Raw genomic sequence first — 13,669 nt, 5'->3', positions numbered from 1 at the left:
TGTACCTCTGTAATGGGAACTACTTGTGTTTTAAGTTCTTAATAACCAGTAAAGACAACACAGCCTTTGGGCTTTTCATTACCCTTTGGATCATACTAAAATGCTTCTCGCTTATGAATCAAACATGAGTGATAGATCATTTATCTATCATCTATCTTTTGTTTTACTTTTAAGAATCAGAACTGAATAACCATACTAGGCTTATTATTACTATTATCTTTTACTGTGGCTGATTCCAATGTCTAAGTAGCTTCCTGCCTAAGGACTTGGTTGTCATTTTTGTTTTTTATTATTTGTGAGCTGTTCTGCACATTCCTTTTCTGCATATGTACAGGAGGATCTTCTGTAGAACAAGTGCTGTTTGTGAGAATCAGTGAATCTCCACCTTACCCACTGGTGACATTTCTGGCACAGTGGCGACATAAGGTCCATCTAGGAACTTGGGCTCATTGTCATTGATGTCTTGGATCTTGATGATGAACTCTGACTCTGGCTCCATCGGCCTGCCTGTCCGCCTGTCTAGGGCTTGAGCCCTTAAAGTATACTGGGCTCTTTCCTCTCTGTCGAGCCTCTGGATGGCATGGATGTCTCCAGTGGTGTCATCGATGGTAAACACAACACCTGCGCCTTCTCCTGAGAGGATGTATTTGATGGATCCATCTCCCCTGTCCATGTCTGAATGGAGCTGAGGAAAAAACACCGAAATCTCATTATGGAGATGAATAGGTGTTGGAATAACTTCAGTTTGGTCCCAACTTATGACCTCCTTTCAGACAGTAAGATTTTTTTTTTCACTTAAATGTTTAAAACGTCTGTCTACAAAGAACTAATATACTTGAACATGCTTGTATCAAAGAACAAATATAGGTGAATAAGTAAAGTTTGTTACTTTACTTGATGAATAAGTAAAGTTTTTCCAAGTCACATTCAGTATTCTGAACTTACTATTATTTTAAATTCTTCTCCCTGAGAAGTATAGAGAACAGGACTTCTGGAAAGTGTAGGTCCCCATCGTGAGAAGAGGAGCAAGCCTGATAAGGAGGAACCCAACATTTCCACTTAAGAAAACAAATGGACAGGCTTAAACATATTAAAATAAATAAGTGTTGATATAAATTAGGTTTTGCAGTTTTAAAAACTTCATGACCATTCAAGTTGGCTGAAAACCTAATGAAATGATTAATAAATAGGCTACTCCAGTGTACGGGAAATAGTCAGTGACCTCCAGGGGCTCTTGCAGCTCTGACTCTGTAATCCTGATTCCGTTGTTTCATTCAGTAGGACTATGCTTGCTTGTTTCAGGTGTCAAAACAGACTTTCACTGCTAGGTATTATTCTTTGCATCAGTGTGTCTTTCCTTTTGGTGGGACCTGGGCTCATAATTATCATTCAAATCTACATATGGATGGTTGAGTTAGGGACATGCTTTCATCTACCCATCCAACTATATTTCCTCCCAAATTACTTCGTAGTGATTCTCAAAAGGAGTCCAGGGGCACTATTTTTATATTAAGCCTAGAAATACATTTCTGCATCTCTAGTTATAGACAATGTATATGGGTGTCAAGAATCCTGGAATTTTGTGCTATCTTTTAAATAACAGTCTCTCTCTAAAGGGGGCAACAAAAAATTAATTACAGTTAGTCAGCCCCCACTAACTGTTGTTGCCTGCTTGGCACTTTGCATAGTTCAGTGTCGAAGTTCCTAAGATTTAGTTTATAAAATAGACAACCAGTGTTAGGCTTAGGTTAGGGAGGCAAATATATCTGATCTGAACACTATCTATGTGAGTTATAAATTGAGTGCCCTTGACAAATTATTTAATGTTTATTACTCCCAAATTCCTCAAAGTGTAAATGTGGAGAACATTAATACTTACTTTGAAAGGTTGTCAGGATCATTAGAAACTAATGTCTGTAAAGCACCTAGCACGGTGTCTTTCCCATAATAAGAACGCTATAAATGGGGTCAATTATGATGATGATATGCGTGCATAGAGAAAAGGGTACTAACACGCCCAGCTCTTCTCTGCTCCCTTCAAGCCTCCAGGAGTGTAGCAGAGATAGCGAAAACAACTTGTTGCCTTTTTTCTTGTGCATAGTCCAATGGTAAAAGCTGCAGAAGGCTGCCTGAAGCTTTGCTGGGACAGTGTTAGTCTGAGGATTAAATGGCACAGACACTAAGAAGACACCTGAAAATGTATTTGCAACATCCTCAGACAAGGATGGGTTTGGAGGTTGTGGCTGGCTTTGAGCTGATCTCAAATTGACTCTCAGCCAAATCACACAGGCGACCATTTTGCTGCCTAGAGGAATTCAGCTGTGTCTTATCTAGAGAAGGGAAATAAGAGAATAAAATTGACCAAAAAAATCACTGTGGATTTTTTTCTACTTAAAGAATTCTATTTAGAATATGAAGTTCTCACATTTCCTCATTCCATATACAGTATTATTATTTTTTGCCCCACAATCCAAATCATCTATTTGTGCAGTTAAAAAAGCAGAGGTGCCCAGCTTTTATTGTATAGAATAGAAAGCCATTTTATTCGGACTTGGCCACAAAGAAATGAAAGTCCATTCTGTCTGGAACTGTGTTCCCAGGCAGAGGAATGGAATTGGAAGGAGGAGGACAAGGATCTCAGGATTTTTTTAAAATTAAAAATATGTATATTTGTGTGTTTACATATATATAGATAGATACAAATATATGTGATTTTAAGGTGTGTGGCATAGGACTTTCACTTAGAGTGAAATAGGTTAATTTAGGGCATGGCAGATTATCTAGGGGAAAAAGAAAGAATAGAAGTTGACATAAAGAAAGTACCCAGGTGTTTTGAGGTGTTCTATTTGTCATCTAAAAAGTTTTGTCCTATGAACCTTGAAAAAGCTAAGCATACTTGTGATCCTTAGTGCTCTGCCCATGGAGAGTGCTTAATAAGTAACAGAAGGCTAAAAATCTAAAAATCTCCTCTACAGCAGGAGATTCTGGTTTCTCAGGAGCCATCCAGCTGGCTGATGTCAGTAGAGTCTGGGCTGAACCTCAGATCTGTTGTCTTTGTTTTCGTCTGTATTGGGAGAAGAATTTCAGGAACTCTGGACTGTGAGTTCCTTGAAGTCAAGAACCAGGTGGCTTTCATCTTAGCATGGGTCTCACATGTAGTAAATGTTCAAAAAAATTTTAGTGAAAGAATGGTGTAGGGTGTAGGATTAGTGTTAAAGCTTTTTGTGAAATCATTTTACCTTTGTTTGAAAAGGGCTAGCAAGAATCTTTCAGGTAGCTTCTGAGTGTGTTTTTGCATGCTTTTGTGCATGCATGTGTGTGTGCAGGAGAGGGAGGGGGAGGGGAAGGAGAGAGTGAGGGAGAGAGCGAGAGGATGTCCACAGAGAATCAGATGGGGCCTCTCAGGAACAGGAAGAGTACCAGCTATGAAAGGGGCCAGGATCTGCTTACACAAAGCTGATTTCTGAGGAGTATAATTGTATCAGTTCAGGATGCAGTCAGGGAACAAGATCTACACCAGTTATTGTAGCAGAGAGAATTTAATAAGGAAGCCTGAAAAGGCAAAAAGGGAACACTGAGGAATAAGAGAGGTAGTAATTCCAGGAAACAGTTAGTGCCCCTCTGGCTGGGGGAACGGAGGGCCAAGGTTGGGGCTCTTGGGACCTAGATGTTTGGAGGAGGCAGGCCTGAGACCTCTGAGGAGAGAGTGCTGTCCTCTGGGGCTGGGGGTTCAGGAGCTTAGAGGAGGTGCCCCTCAGCACCCAGCTCCCATGGAACTGAGACTCGGACTTCTGAGAAGAGGTGTCATCCAGTAGTGCTGGTATTTCTGAGGGGGTGTGGTGAGGCTGGTTCTGGGAGTGTGGAAAAAACCCAGAAACTGGAACCAACTGCTGGCCAGGTAAAAGGAGCAAGGTCCTTCCCTCTCCTCCTGCCTCCTGTTCTCCCTCTAGTACATTCTACTGTCTGAACCCAATCAGGGAGATAGTTGGAAAAGGAGAAATGGTGGCTTGCAGAGTCCCAGCACCAGTGTCACAAAGTGGAGTATGGAAAGGTGAATATATTGCTGAGAGACACTAGCTTAATAACCAGCACAGTATTGCTCATTTAATATCAGGGTTTCCCAACCACTGAATACACATTTGGTTGTGAAAATTGCAAAGAAGAGACAGTAACAGCTTTTCTCAGCAAATTGGCAGTTTAATAAAAATGTGTTTTATATTTATCTATATTTAATTCAACTAACACTGATTGAGCATCAGCTCTTTGGAGGAAGGTAAGGAGCTTCTGGAGTGGAGTTGGCAGCACATAGTTATGTATATTTTGGGAAAACATTTTTTTTCCTCCAAAAATCTCCTAGACAGAATAAGACAGGTGGATATCCTACTTATCCTAATAATTCTTTAGTCTATAAAATCTTCAGCCAAAGAAGTAGTGAATGATGGAAAGTACATGCAGATTATGAAAAATCTTAGTTGATTTAGGATTTTAAAAACAAGGGTGATTTTCACTCCTTTTGTCATCTTTCATAGTGCCTTGTATAGTTCCAGGAATGCAGTAAGTGTAAAATTGTGGTTAGACAGCTTCCCTGTGGTTGTTAACCTCAGAATGACTTGGAACCACAGATTCGTGCACAAGCACAAGCCCTCTGCATCCCCCTCTTTGCATATGTCAATATAATCCAGCTTTAACTAGACACTGCCTTGTCCCTGGAAAGCCCAGTGTGGATTTTATAAGGCCATACCAATTACAGCTGATAATTGTTACCATACTCCTTTCTGAAATAAGCAAATACTCAGGCAGGCTCTCTAAACAGACATCTTCCAGAGCTCAAGGTGACAAGCTGAATGCCCCTGGGGGAGAGGGAATGAAAGGTGGATGAATTCTCTTTCAAAAGAAAGTAAGGGGGAAAAGTGCCTGGGTAAGTAAATATGTAATTATCTTCCTCATGTGGAGGTAACACACCCAATTCAGGGTAAAAACTTTCACTGGTTGCTGGTGTGTTGGTTGGACAGGATGACTGTAGAGATGCACAGGGTGTCCTGTGTCCTGAGTTGAGGTAATTAGTGAAGGGTGAGCACTAATTGTGAGTACTAGAGGGTGCTACACAGCTAAGTACTCCCAATGTCAGGAAGCAGTCAGGCTTGGTTAGATTCCTGGTTCCAACCCTAAAACCATTGACCCTTCCGTGTATTTCTCAGTGCTAAGTCTAAAGTCATGGCCACATGGGGGGCAACATAAAGGAAAGCCCATGGCTTCAGTGTCAGATTTCCTGTTACCTTCTGTGTAACTTTGGGCAACAAACATAACCTCTCTGAGCCTAGTTCCCAAGTGGTGAATTATACTTACCTCACAGTGTTGTTACGATGATTACATGATCTGTTCTATGTGAATGTGACTGGCACATAGTACTGTGGTAGCCCAGTAAAATGTTAGGTACCCATGTCTTTCTGCATTTTTGTATGTCCAGTTCTGTGCTGGTACTCAGTGTTGGCCAGCTTTAGGGAAGGCAGGGACGGTGTTTCAGTTTCTACCCTTGGAAGAGGAAGAGGGTTCTAAATTGTACATGCACATAAAGCAATTACTGAATACAAATGTATTTTCTTAAACTTTTTTTAGCAGTAGCTATGTATGTCTAGTTGAAAGAAATGTTTTTAAAATGTTGAGTAGCTAGAAGTCTCTGGAATTCTGAATAGATGGAAGATGTGCTCATGATGGAAGTGGCTTTTAAGCTGGGGCTCTGAGGAATTTGAATGTGATGGAACAGAGAGGAGGTGACAGCGTGTCCTGGGCAGGGCAGTAGCATGGGCATACATCTGGGGTAGGGACAAACGTGGTTTATGTATCAGGGCCAGTAAGGAGAGACAGCTTGGCTGAGATCAGGACCAGATTTGAGAAATTGTAGGAGGGGCTGGATAAGGGAGGAGGAGTCCTTTTCTGGAAGTCCTTGAACCATATGCTAAGAGCTCTGATAAGCATTGGAGAGCTACAGTGCTTTCTTAATCAGAGGAGCGACATGATGGAAAGTGTGCTTCAAGGAGATAAGTGTCTTGAGTTCTGGCGGAAGGGATGGAAGAGTCTCTCTACAGGGACACAGGCAGCATCTACTTAGTTAATCTCATCATGAAGAACAGAAGGACCACAGTAATGACAGAGGCTAGAGAGGATGAGGTGAATCTGAGAGAAATTGGCAAGGAGATATTCACAGGATGAGGTGACTGGTTGGGCAAGAAGGAAGGAGAGAAGGAAAGGGAGAAGTCAAAGAAATCTCACAGATTTTTGAGGCCAAGAGATTTGCAGCTGCCTTAGGTATGCATTACTGTATGACTACTGCTGCTACTACTAAAATTACTGCTACTACTACAACTACTCAATTATTGCTACTGTTACTACTACTACAATTACTATGGCAATGGCAACTACTACAACAACAACTACTACTACTATTTCTTACTGCTACAGGGTAATGATTATTTAGATCTTACTTTGGACCAGACACTGCACTAAGCACTTTACATGTGTTAGCTTATTTCATCCTTATTACACCATAGAGTACTCATTCATTAAATATCTTTTTTGAGCACCTTCTGTGTGACAGGTGCTGGGTTAGGCCTTGGGGATAAAATGGGAGCAATGTCCTTGCCCTTATTGAGCTTATAGTCTAGTCTGGGGTTTCAGACAATACAATGTAAATAAAAAAGTAAGTTAGATATTATGGGTTGTGATTAGAGCTGTGAAAAAAATAATGGTAGTGAGAGAATCTAACAGAGGGGCCTGCCTGCCTTAGAGATTGGTCAAGGAAGACCTAGATTCCAAATGAGCCCTAAAGGATGAGGAGGAGCCAACCCTGAGAGAAGCCAGGGGTAGGGCATTTCATCCTGGGAGAACAACAAGGCAAAACTTGGCAAGTTGTAGGAACTGACCGAAGGTTACATCCCTGGAACACAAGAGTGAGGGCAAGAAAGAGTAGCATGTGATGTGGTGGGAGGCCAGGAGGCAGGCTGAGTCAGAGAGGAATGGCCTTGTAAACTGTGGGGAGGAGACTTGAGGATTCAAAGTACAACCTCAAGACACTAAAGGATGTAAGCAGAGTCACATGGTCTGACCCACGTTTAAAAAGATCCTGTATGGAGAATGGATTGGAAGGAAGTGTGGGTAGAAGTGAGGGGACTGGTTGGCAGTCTAGGTATTTGCACAGGTGAGAGATTTCAGTGGAAGAGGAGATGAGAGAAATGAAGGATTTGGGATTTGTTTTGGCATAGGGCTAACAGAATTTGCAGGTGGAGAGAATGTGTGTGTGGCGGGGGGGGGGGGGGGGCGGGGGGGGGGCAAGAGAAAGGGAGGAATGATCACCAGATCTCTGCTTTTAGGAACTGAGAGATGGCAATGCTAATATAGGAAGACTGGGGGCAGACTCAATTTGGGAGGAAAAGCAAGAGTTCCTTATTGGATACGCTGCACTGGGGAGTTCTGTGAGTCGTAAACGTGGAACTATCACCTATGCAATAGGGTTTATGAGCCTGAAACTCAGACAAGTGGTTTGAGCCAGAGATGGAGAGTTTGGATTCACTGGTTTAGAGGAGGTGTTTAAAACTATAGGAGGGCAAATCCACTCAGCGTGGATAGAGAAGAGGTCCAGGGCAAAGCTTACGAGACCATGAACAATTGGGATGAGGTGGAGGAAGAGGACCAGCAAAGAGGCTGAGATGGAAGGAGGAAAAAGGGGATTGTGAAGATCTTGAAACTGAAAGGAAAGTGAATCAAGAAACAGGGACCAGTCAGCAGCATCCAAGGCCACTGTTGGGTGGTTCCATAATATGAAACCATTGGATTTGGTGGTAGGGAGGTCCTTAGGAGCATTGAAAACACAACATCAGTGCAGTAGTGGGGACAGAAGTCAGGTAACTGGATTAAGAAGTGGGTGGGAGTTGAGGAAAGAGCTTATGTAGACAACTCTTAAGAAGTTGTAGTTCTCTTATTATCCCTGTTCGACATTTGAGGAAACGGAGGCTAACAGGGCTTAGTGACGTGTCCAAAGTCACTCTGGAAGCAATTGGCAGAGCTGGATTTTGAACCCACATGTGTTTGACTCTGAAACCCATACTCTTCACCTCTGTGCTAACCAAGTGTTTAAGTTGTCATTTGAATGAATTATTTATTTTCTAATTAGTTCCTTGTTTCCCATTTTCTCTCACTTGGTTGCTTTCATGAAATGATCTCTGATTAACATCCAAATAAAGTAAACATAGGAGAAAGCCTGGATTAAAAATGATATGATGATAGGTAAATCAAGGGAATTAGAGTATAAAGTTTATAAATATATTCATCGATTGTCTCTAACTATCCTAGCACATGCTAGGATCTTCTGAAATGAAGAATGTTTTATTCTTTTTTTCCCCCCCCCATTGAATTTAGGCCTTAGGCAACACCTGTGGAAATGCTTTAAAAAACTCCACAAAGCAAAAAACCCTCTACTTCCCCCTTTGTGTTTCCCAGTTTCTTTTTTCCCCATCCTGTCATTCCACGGGCTGCTGCTGCCTCTTTGGGGACTTGGATAGCTTTCGCTGGGTCTGAGGTTTTTCCTCCAAAATCCAATTCCCTGTTTTTCCCACTCAGAACAGAGGCAAGAACAAGGAAAGAAGTCTTTCTTTTCTGACTGGTATCTGACAAAGCAAAAATTAGATTTCAACTTGCTGTCAAATAACATACCACTAGTTAAAATTGTTCTCAGGCCTCAGACACAGGCTAGGTGAGCTTTCATATTCAACTCATATTCATATTCTGTTTCAATATTCTATATCTGATAATTTGTCTTTCTGTTTGGCAGTTCTTACCTTGCCCACATACAAAGGGTCGGTTCCAGTGTACTCTTCCAGAACAAAAAACTGGTTCCAAACCCAGCTCCTCTTTGTCCGCAAGTGTGACTGTGGCTTGTCTGACAGGAGCGCTTCTAATTCACCTGGCGGTGTTGGTGTACCCGAGAGAACGGTGGTTGTAAGGTCCATCAATCCCCAGAAGTACAAGGACATGCCAAGTCCAAGCCAGCTCTTTGCATTGCTCATTCTACCAGAAGTCCACATGGGATTGCCAGTTTTTCAGGAAGTAAAGTACAGGATGATAAAGCCACTGGAACTTGAGTGTTTTCCAAATGAAAAAATACAACGCAGTGTGTTGGGCACTTAATGCTTCCCAAATGAGATCCCAATTCAAGTCAATCTGCTTGAAGTTGACTTCCTGTCAAGTTAAGGAAAACACAGTGTGATGATGTCACATCCTTTCCTGTGGGCTTGTAGCAAGTTTTCAAGAAATGTCAGTAAATATTCAGTTTTCTACTCAAGGAGTTAAACAGTCATAACATGTTATTGCTTTAGAAATGTTTGAGTAATAAATAATATTTTGATAAAAAGAACACAGTTTATCTTGCTATAGTCAATCCCAAACCTTTGGATATGGATTTCAGCAGGAAAAACTAGTGAATAAATTTCTTCTCATTGGTAATATAGCTGGAGGGTTGTGCTGTATTATTGATTGGCTTGAATTAATAGTGTGCTCTTTGAAATATTTATGATCAGACGGGCTCCTAAACTCTTAAAAATAGCATTCATTTCCAAAATTTACAGCTAATAACTAGTATTTTCATTAGCCCAACTGCTTTTCTTGGCTCACTAAAGAACCAAAAGCAAAATCTAACTATCTTTTTTGCCACCTATAATTATCTTGTGCCTACCCCATGTTATTGATAATATTAGGAATCCTGGACTTCATTTATAAGTTGCTATGGATCACTTCTGACTTTAATCATTTTCTGAGCTGATGGTGAAATTCAAGTTACACACTTTACTGCATTGGCCTGAAGCACTGATAGGGGCTGCTTATGTGACCTTTGTAGGGTTTGAATGGTCGGTTAATCATTATATTCTTCACGACAGACTTTAAAGTGCGATTAGTCACATGTTTCTGTGGGCTAGGTAAGAGTCTAGCCAACAAATATTTTTCCTGATCTGAAAGACTCATTTAGGCAAAGGAATGTTGACTTCTACCCTGGGGACACCTTTTCATCAGTTAAACCTCTTTTTTTGCTATGAAGTCAGATTAGCTGGTGACCTCACTCCTGAGCTATGACCTCATCAACCATTTCTTCCTTTACTTTGGCTGGGTTTAATGAGATGGCATAGCACTCAAGCCACTCTGTCAAAACAACCAAAATGTCTTCTGTGGGCTTAATATTTTCACTGTTAATGTGGAGAACTGCTGTCGTCTTCTCAGAACAAATGTGTGTATTTGGGGATTTCAGACCCATGCAAATAAATAATGCTCCCTTCCTACAAGTGGTTTAAGATGAATGCATTAATGCTAACTCAATTGCCACCTGCCACCTGTCATCATCAGAACTCATTTTAGCTTCCTCTCAAATACTCACTATTGAAACGAACAAAAGAATTCAAAAGATGTAATCATTTCGTACAATATGCCATTTCATTTCTGCATAAGAAATCACTTCAGTGAGAACTGATAAAGAGGAAAAAGGTGGAGGAGATGATAGAATTTCTGTAACAGAATGGGAGGCTGTGCCTCTTAGGAGTTCTAGCTGTAAAGGCAGGTTGACTGTTAAGTAAAAGCAAGCCAGGTGTGCCTTATTTAGGGTGAAGTGTTTGTTAATAAAGAACAGTGTGCTAGAAGGTGCGTTACCGAATATTAGCAGTTCTCTCTGTCTTTGGACTGATAGAAGCCCAGTCGTGTTTCTCTGATCTCTGTCTAAGGGGAGATGTTCTGGAAGAAGGAACTCTAGCCTAGGAGATGAACTAATGAAAAAGATTGGTGAGACATAGCTATGCTTTTAGGAACCTAGAAGATGGACAAAGGGCATTACCAAAAAAAGCTATTGCCAGAATACTGTGATTGGTAACTACAAAGGGAATAGTCCGTATATTGTGAGACACAAACCTATCTGTAACTTCCCCAAGGAGCGCTAGATTGCGTCAGACGCTGTGGTTCTAGCTTCATTTCCTCTGACTTGCTCACTTCTATGAACTATCCTTCCTCATAGAAAGCGAGGAACAATAATAGTTCTTTTTCCCCCTACCTCACAGGACTACCGTGAGGCTCTGTTGGGATAATGTAGGTGAAAGTGCTCTGTAAATGACTAAAAAGCCAACTGACATTTGCACAGTCATGTAAGGAGAAATTACCTGAGTTATGTGTAAAAATAATGAAGCTGAACCTGAAACATATTTTGTGGGCACTTTTTTGACCGAAATTCTGAAAAGGCTTAACATATATGTATTATGTCACAGATCTCTACATCTGTGATAAGTACCATTGAGTAGAAGATTCTAGCCCAGCCTAATTGTATATAACCAAACACTGTTTTTCCATATGAGGAAACATAATGAAGGACTAGCTATTAGAAAACCCTGTAGATAGAGAAAATTTTTTAGGATTGCATTTATCAAAGATAGAACTCAGTATATATACTAGATTTAACATATTTCCTTTAATGTCTGTGTGTCACGTGTACCTTTTGCCTAAGCATTATTTTCAATTATTTTGATTATTTTCTCTGGCTAATTTATTATCTTGCTTTTGGATTCTGAGAGCTCAGGTGCACGTGTGTGTGTGTGTGGGGGGGGAATGCTAAGGTTCCCTCTCCCATTTCCACTGTCTACATTTTCTGGAGAGAATAAGATTTGAAGACATTTTGAAGAATTTCAAGTACTGTCCCTTATACTCTCCCATCTCTTACAAACTAAACATGCATTCTTACCAATTAAACCCCTCTATCTTTAACTATAGGTGTGACCTGAAGAGCTAAAGGGAAAAAAAGGCGTTCTTTGGAATCTTCGCAATGAATATTTTGTAGGTGGTTTGGTTGCAAGAGCTTTCATCTCTTTCTCCTACCCTCCCACACGTTAGTGCAAAGCCCTCACATTCTTCTCTTTCACTGATGACATACAAAAGTGGCTTTGGGATGTTTAGGACCAGTGGCGCCCTTGGAAATCCTGTGAAAGCTCTGGTGGTCTGTGTGCCCCTCTCATTCTCCCCCCTACAAACTTGAGGTATCAGAGCCCGCAGTGCCTGTACAGTCTTTCTGTGTGAAATAACTTGATAACTACAGTTGATGGAAAGCACTTTATTCCTGCTTCCTCAGGGAAGAATGCATGAAAAATACTCCCTGCCTAACTTTTTAGAAAGCAAAATCTGGGTTATACAATAGTTATAATTATTCTTTTCACAATTAGAGCTGTTTTTATACAAGTGAAGGGAAAATCAGTTCTATCAGAAATACTAACCAGTTTGTAATTATTATAAATAATATGGTCTCATATTGATTTTTTTTTTCCCTACAAGATAAGAATAGCAATGATGTGTTTGAAGGGGGGCTAATTTCTGTTGTTCTTATAAAGGAAGAGACTAATATCTGTCTATTTGGATATACAGATCAACTTTGGAAAACCACATATGCCACACGAAGAATACATTAGTGGAAATAGAGTTCTGTGTTAAATGAATCTTTTAAAAGTTTTCCCCCCATCCTGCCTGAAGAAAGCAAACAGCTTGGTAATGAACACAGTAGGAAGAAATTAAAGTTGTACATAAAGTGTGTTCTCAGTGAATTGTTTATTTTGTTACTTAAATTCATGTGATATTTAAAATGTAGGGGGAAGAGATGGTTACTGCTTTCTCCTTGAAATGAACTGGGCTTTTATGGTCTCCCCGTGATTTCTTTCATTACTCCAGTTTTCCTGAGCTTTTTATGGTTAATGGAAGTACTACTCAGTAAAGCTCAAATGACATCTCTATAGAAGCACAAAGTCGGTTGCCTATGCTTGTGACTCCCCCTATGAAGGGGGGTGTGTTTTAATTTTCTGATGTGTCCTCATGCCTTTAGAAAGGTGAATATAGACAGTGGTGTTGCCGTTTTAGGCAGCTAAACTTCTTAAGCTATCACTTTTACTTATAGAAGAAGCCTCAAAAATGTACTTACAAAGAAAAAAGAAACTTTGTGAAGATCTTAGATATCACAGTGAAATATGACAGTGTACCGTGAGGTGCATCAGCATTAAATCGGAACACAGCTCGGTGTCACAACATTCTCTTTTCTCTCAGTCAAGGGTTTCTTTTGAGAAATATGAACAGATGCATTTTACTTAGGAGTAAAAATTCTTCAGTATAGAGTATAGAACCCACAGAGAACAGAGCAGGTGGTTGCGGGTATGAATTGGAGTGAAAAATTCATATGATGATGATATCTCTGAAGACGTACAGTTCACAAACAACAAGATTCTTATTGTGGAATCCCATAAAGAAAATATTTTCAGTTCTTCTGTAAACAAACTTTCAACATTTCTGAGTCTGGATGTGTATGTCTGTGCTACTGACCGAAGTCTACCACTGGGGGTCTGTTTTGAAAGGTGTGTAATATGGTTTTGTATGCTGAAAGATGAGACAGTTTTCTGACTTGAATTCTTTTTCATTTACTACAGATGTTCCATCTCAGTTTTCTCCTGGGCAGTCATTAAGTGAGTAGAAGGTCCATACTTCCTTTCTGGCCATCAACTCTGTAGCCTACCCAAAGCCACCCATCTACAGGTGCAATCAACTCAGCAGAGCCAGAAGAGGTTGTCCAGGTACTAGAATTCCTGGATTTGGGTTGTGCTCTCACTTCCACTCT

The 13,669-nt window shown here is 40.6% G+C and overlaps 1 protein-coding gene and 1 long non-coding RNA gene across 4 annotated transcripts in view; one reads left to right on the top strand and one right to left on the bottom strand.

Moving 5' to 3' along the window:
• Positions 1–13,669, bottom strand: part of CDH20 (cadherin 20) — a 199,456-nt gene that overhangs the window by 47,744 nt on the left and 138,043 nt on the right. For all 3 annotated transcript variants that reach the window (XM_070630223.1, XM_070630224.1, XM_070630225.1), the window contains 2 exons: positions 8,832–9,231; positions 391–685 (listed from right to left, as the gene is read on the bottom strand). In XM_070630223.1, the coding sequence (XP_070486324.1) occupies positions 391–685; positions 8,832–9,077 (541 nt within the window). In that variant the 5' untranslated portion in view covers positions 9,078–9,231. The remainder of the gene's footprint in view (positions 1–390; positions 686–8,831; positions 9,232–13,669) is intronic.
• Positions 1–13,669, top strand: part of LOC103559667 (uncharacterized) — an 86,409-nt gene that overhangs the window by 46,640 nt on the left and 26,100 nt on the right. The gene's annotated exons all lie outside the window — the stretch shown is intronic.

The sequence above is a fragment of the Equus przewalskii genome, chromosome 7 (assembly GCF_037783145.1).
Source record: "Equus przewalskii isolate Varuska chromosome 7, EquPr2, whole genome shotgun sequence".
Classification (NCBI taxonomy): Eukaryota; Metazoa; Chordata; class Mammalia; order Perissodactyla; family Equidae; genus Equus; species Equus przewalskii.
Note: the sequence above shows the minus strand (reverse complement) of the source record. Positions and strands in the feature narration are given on the sequence as shown.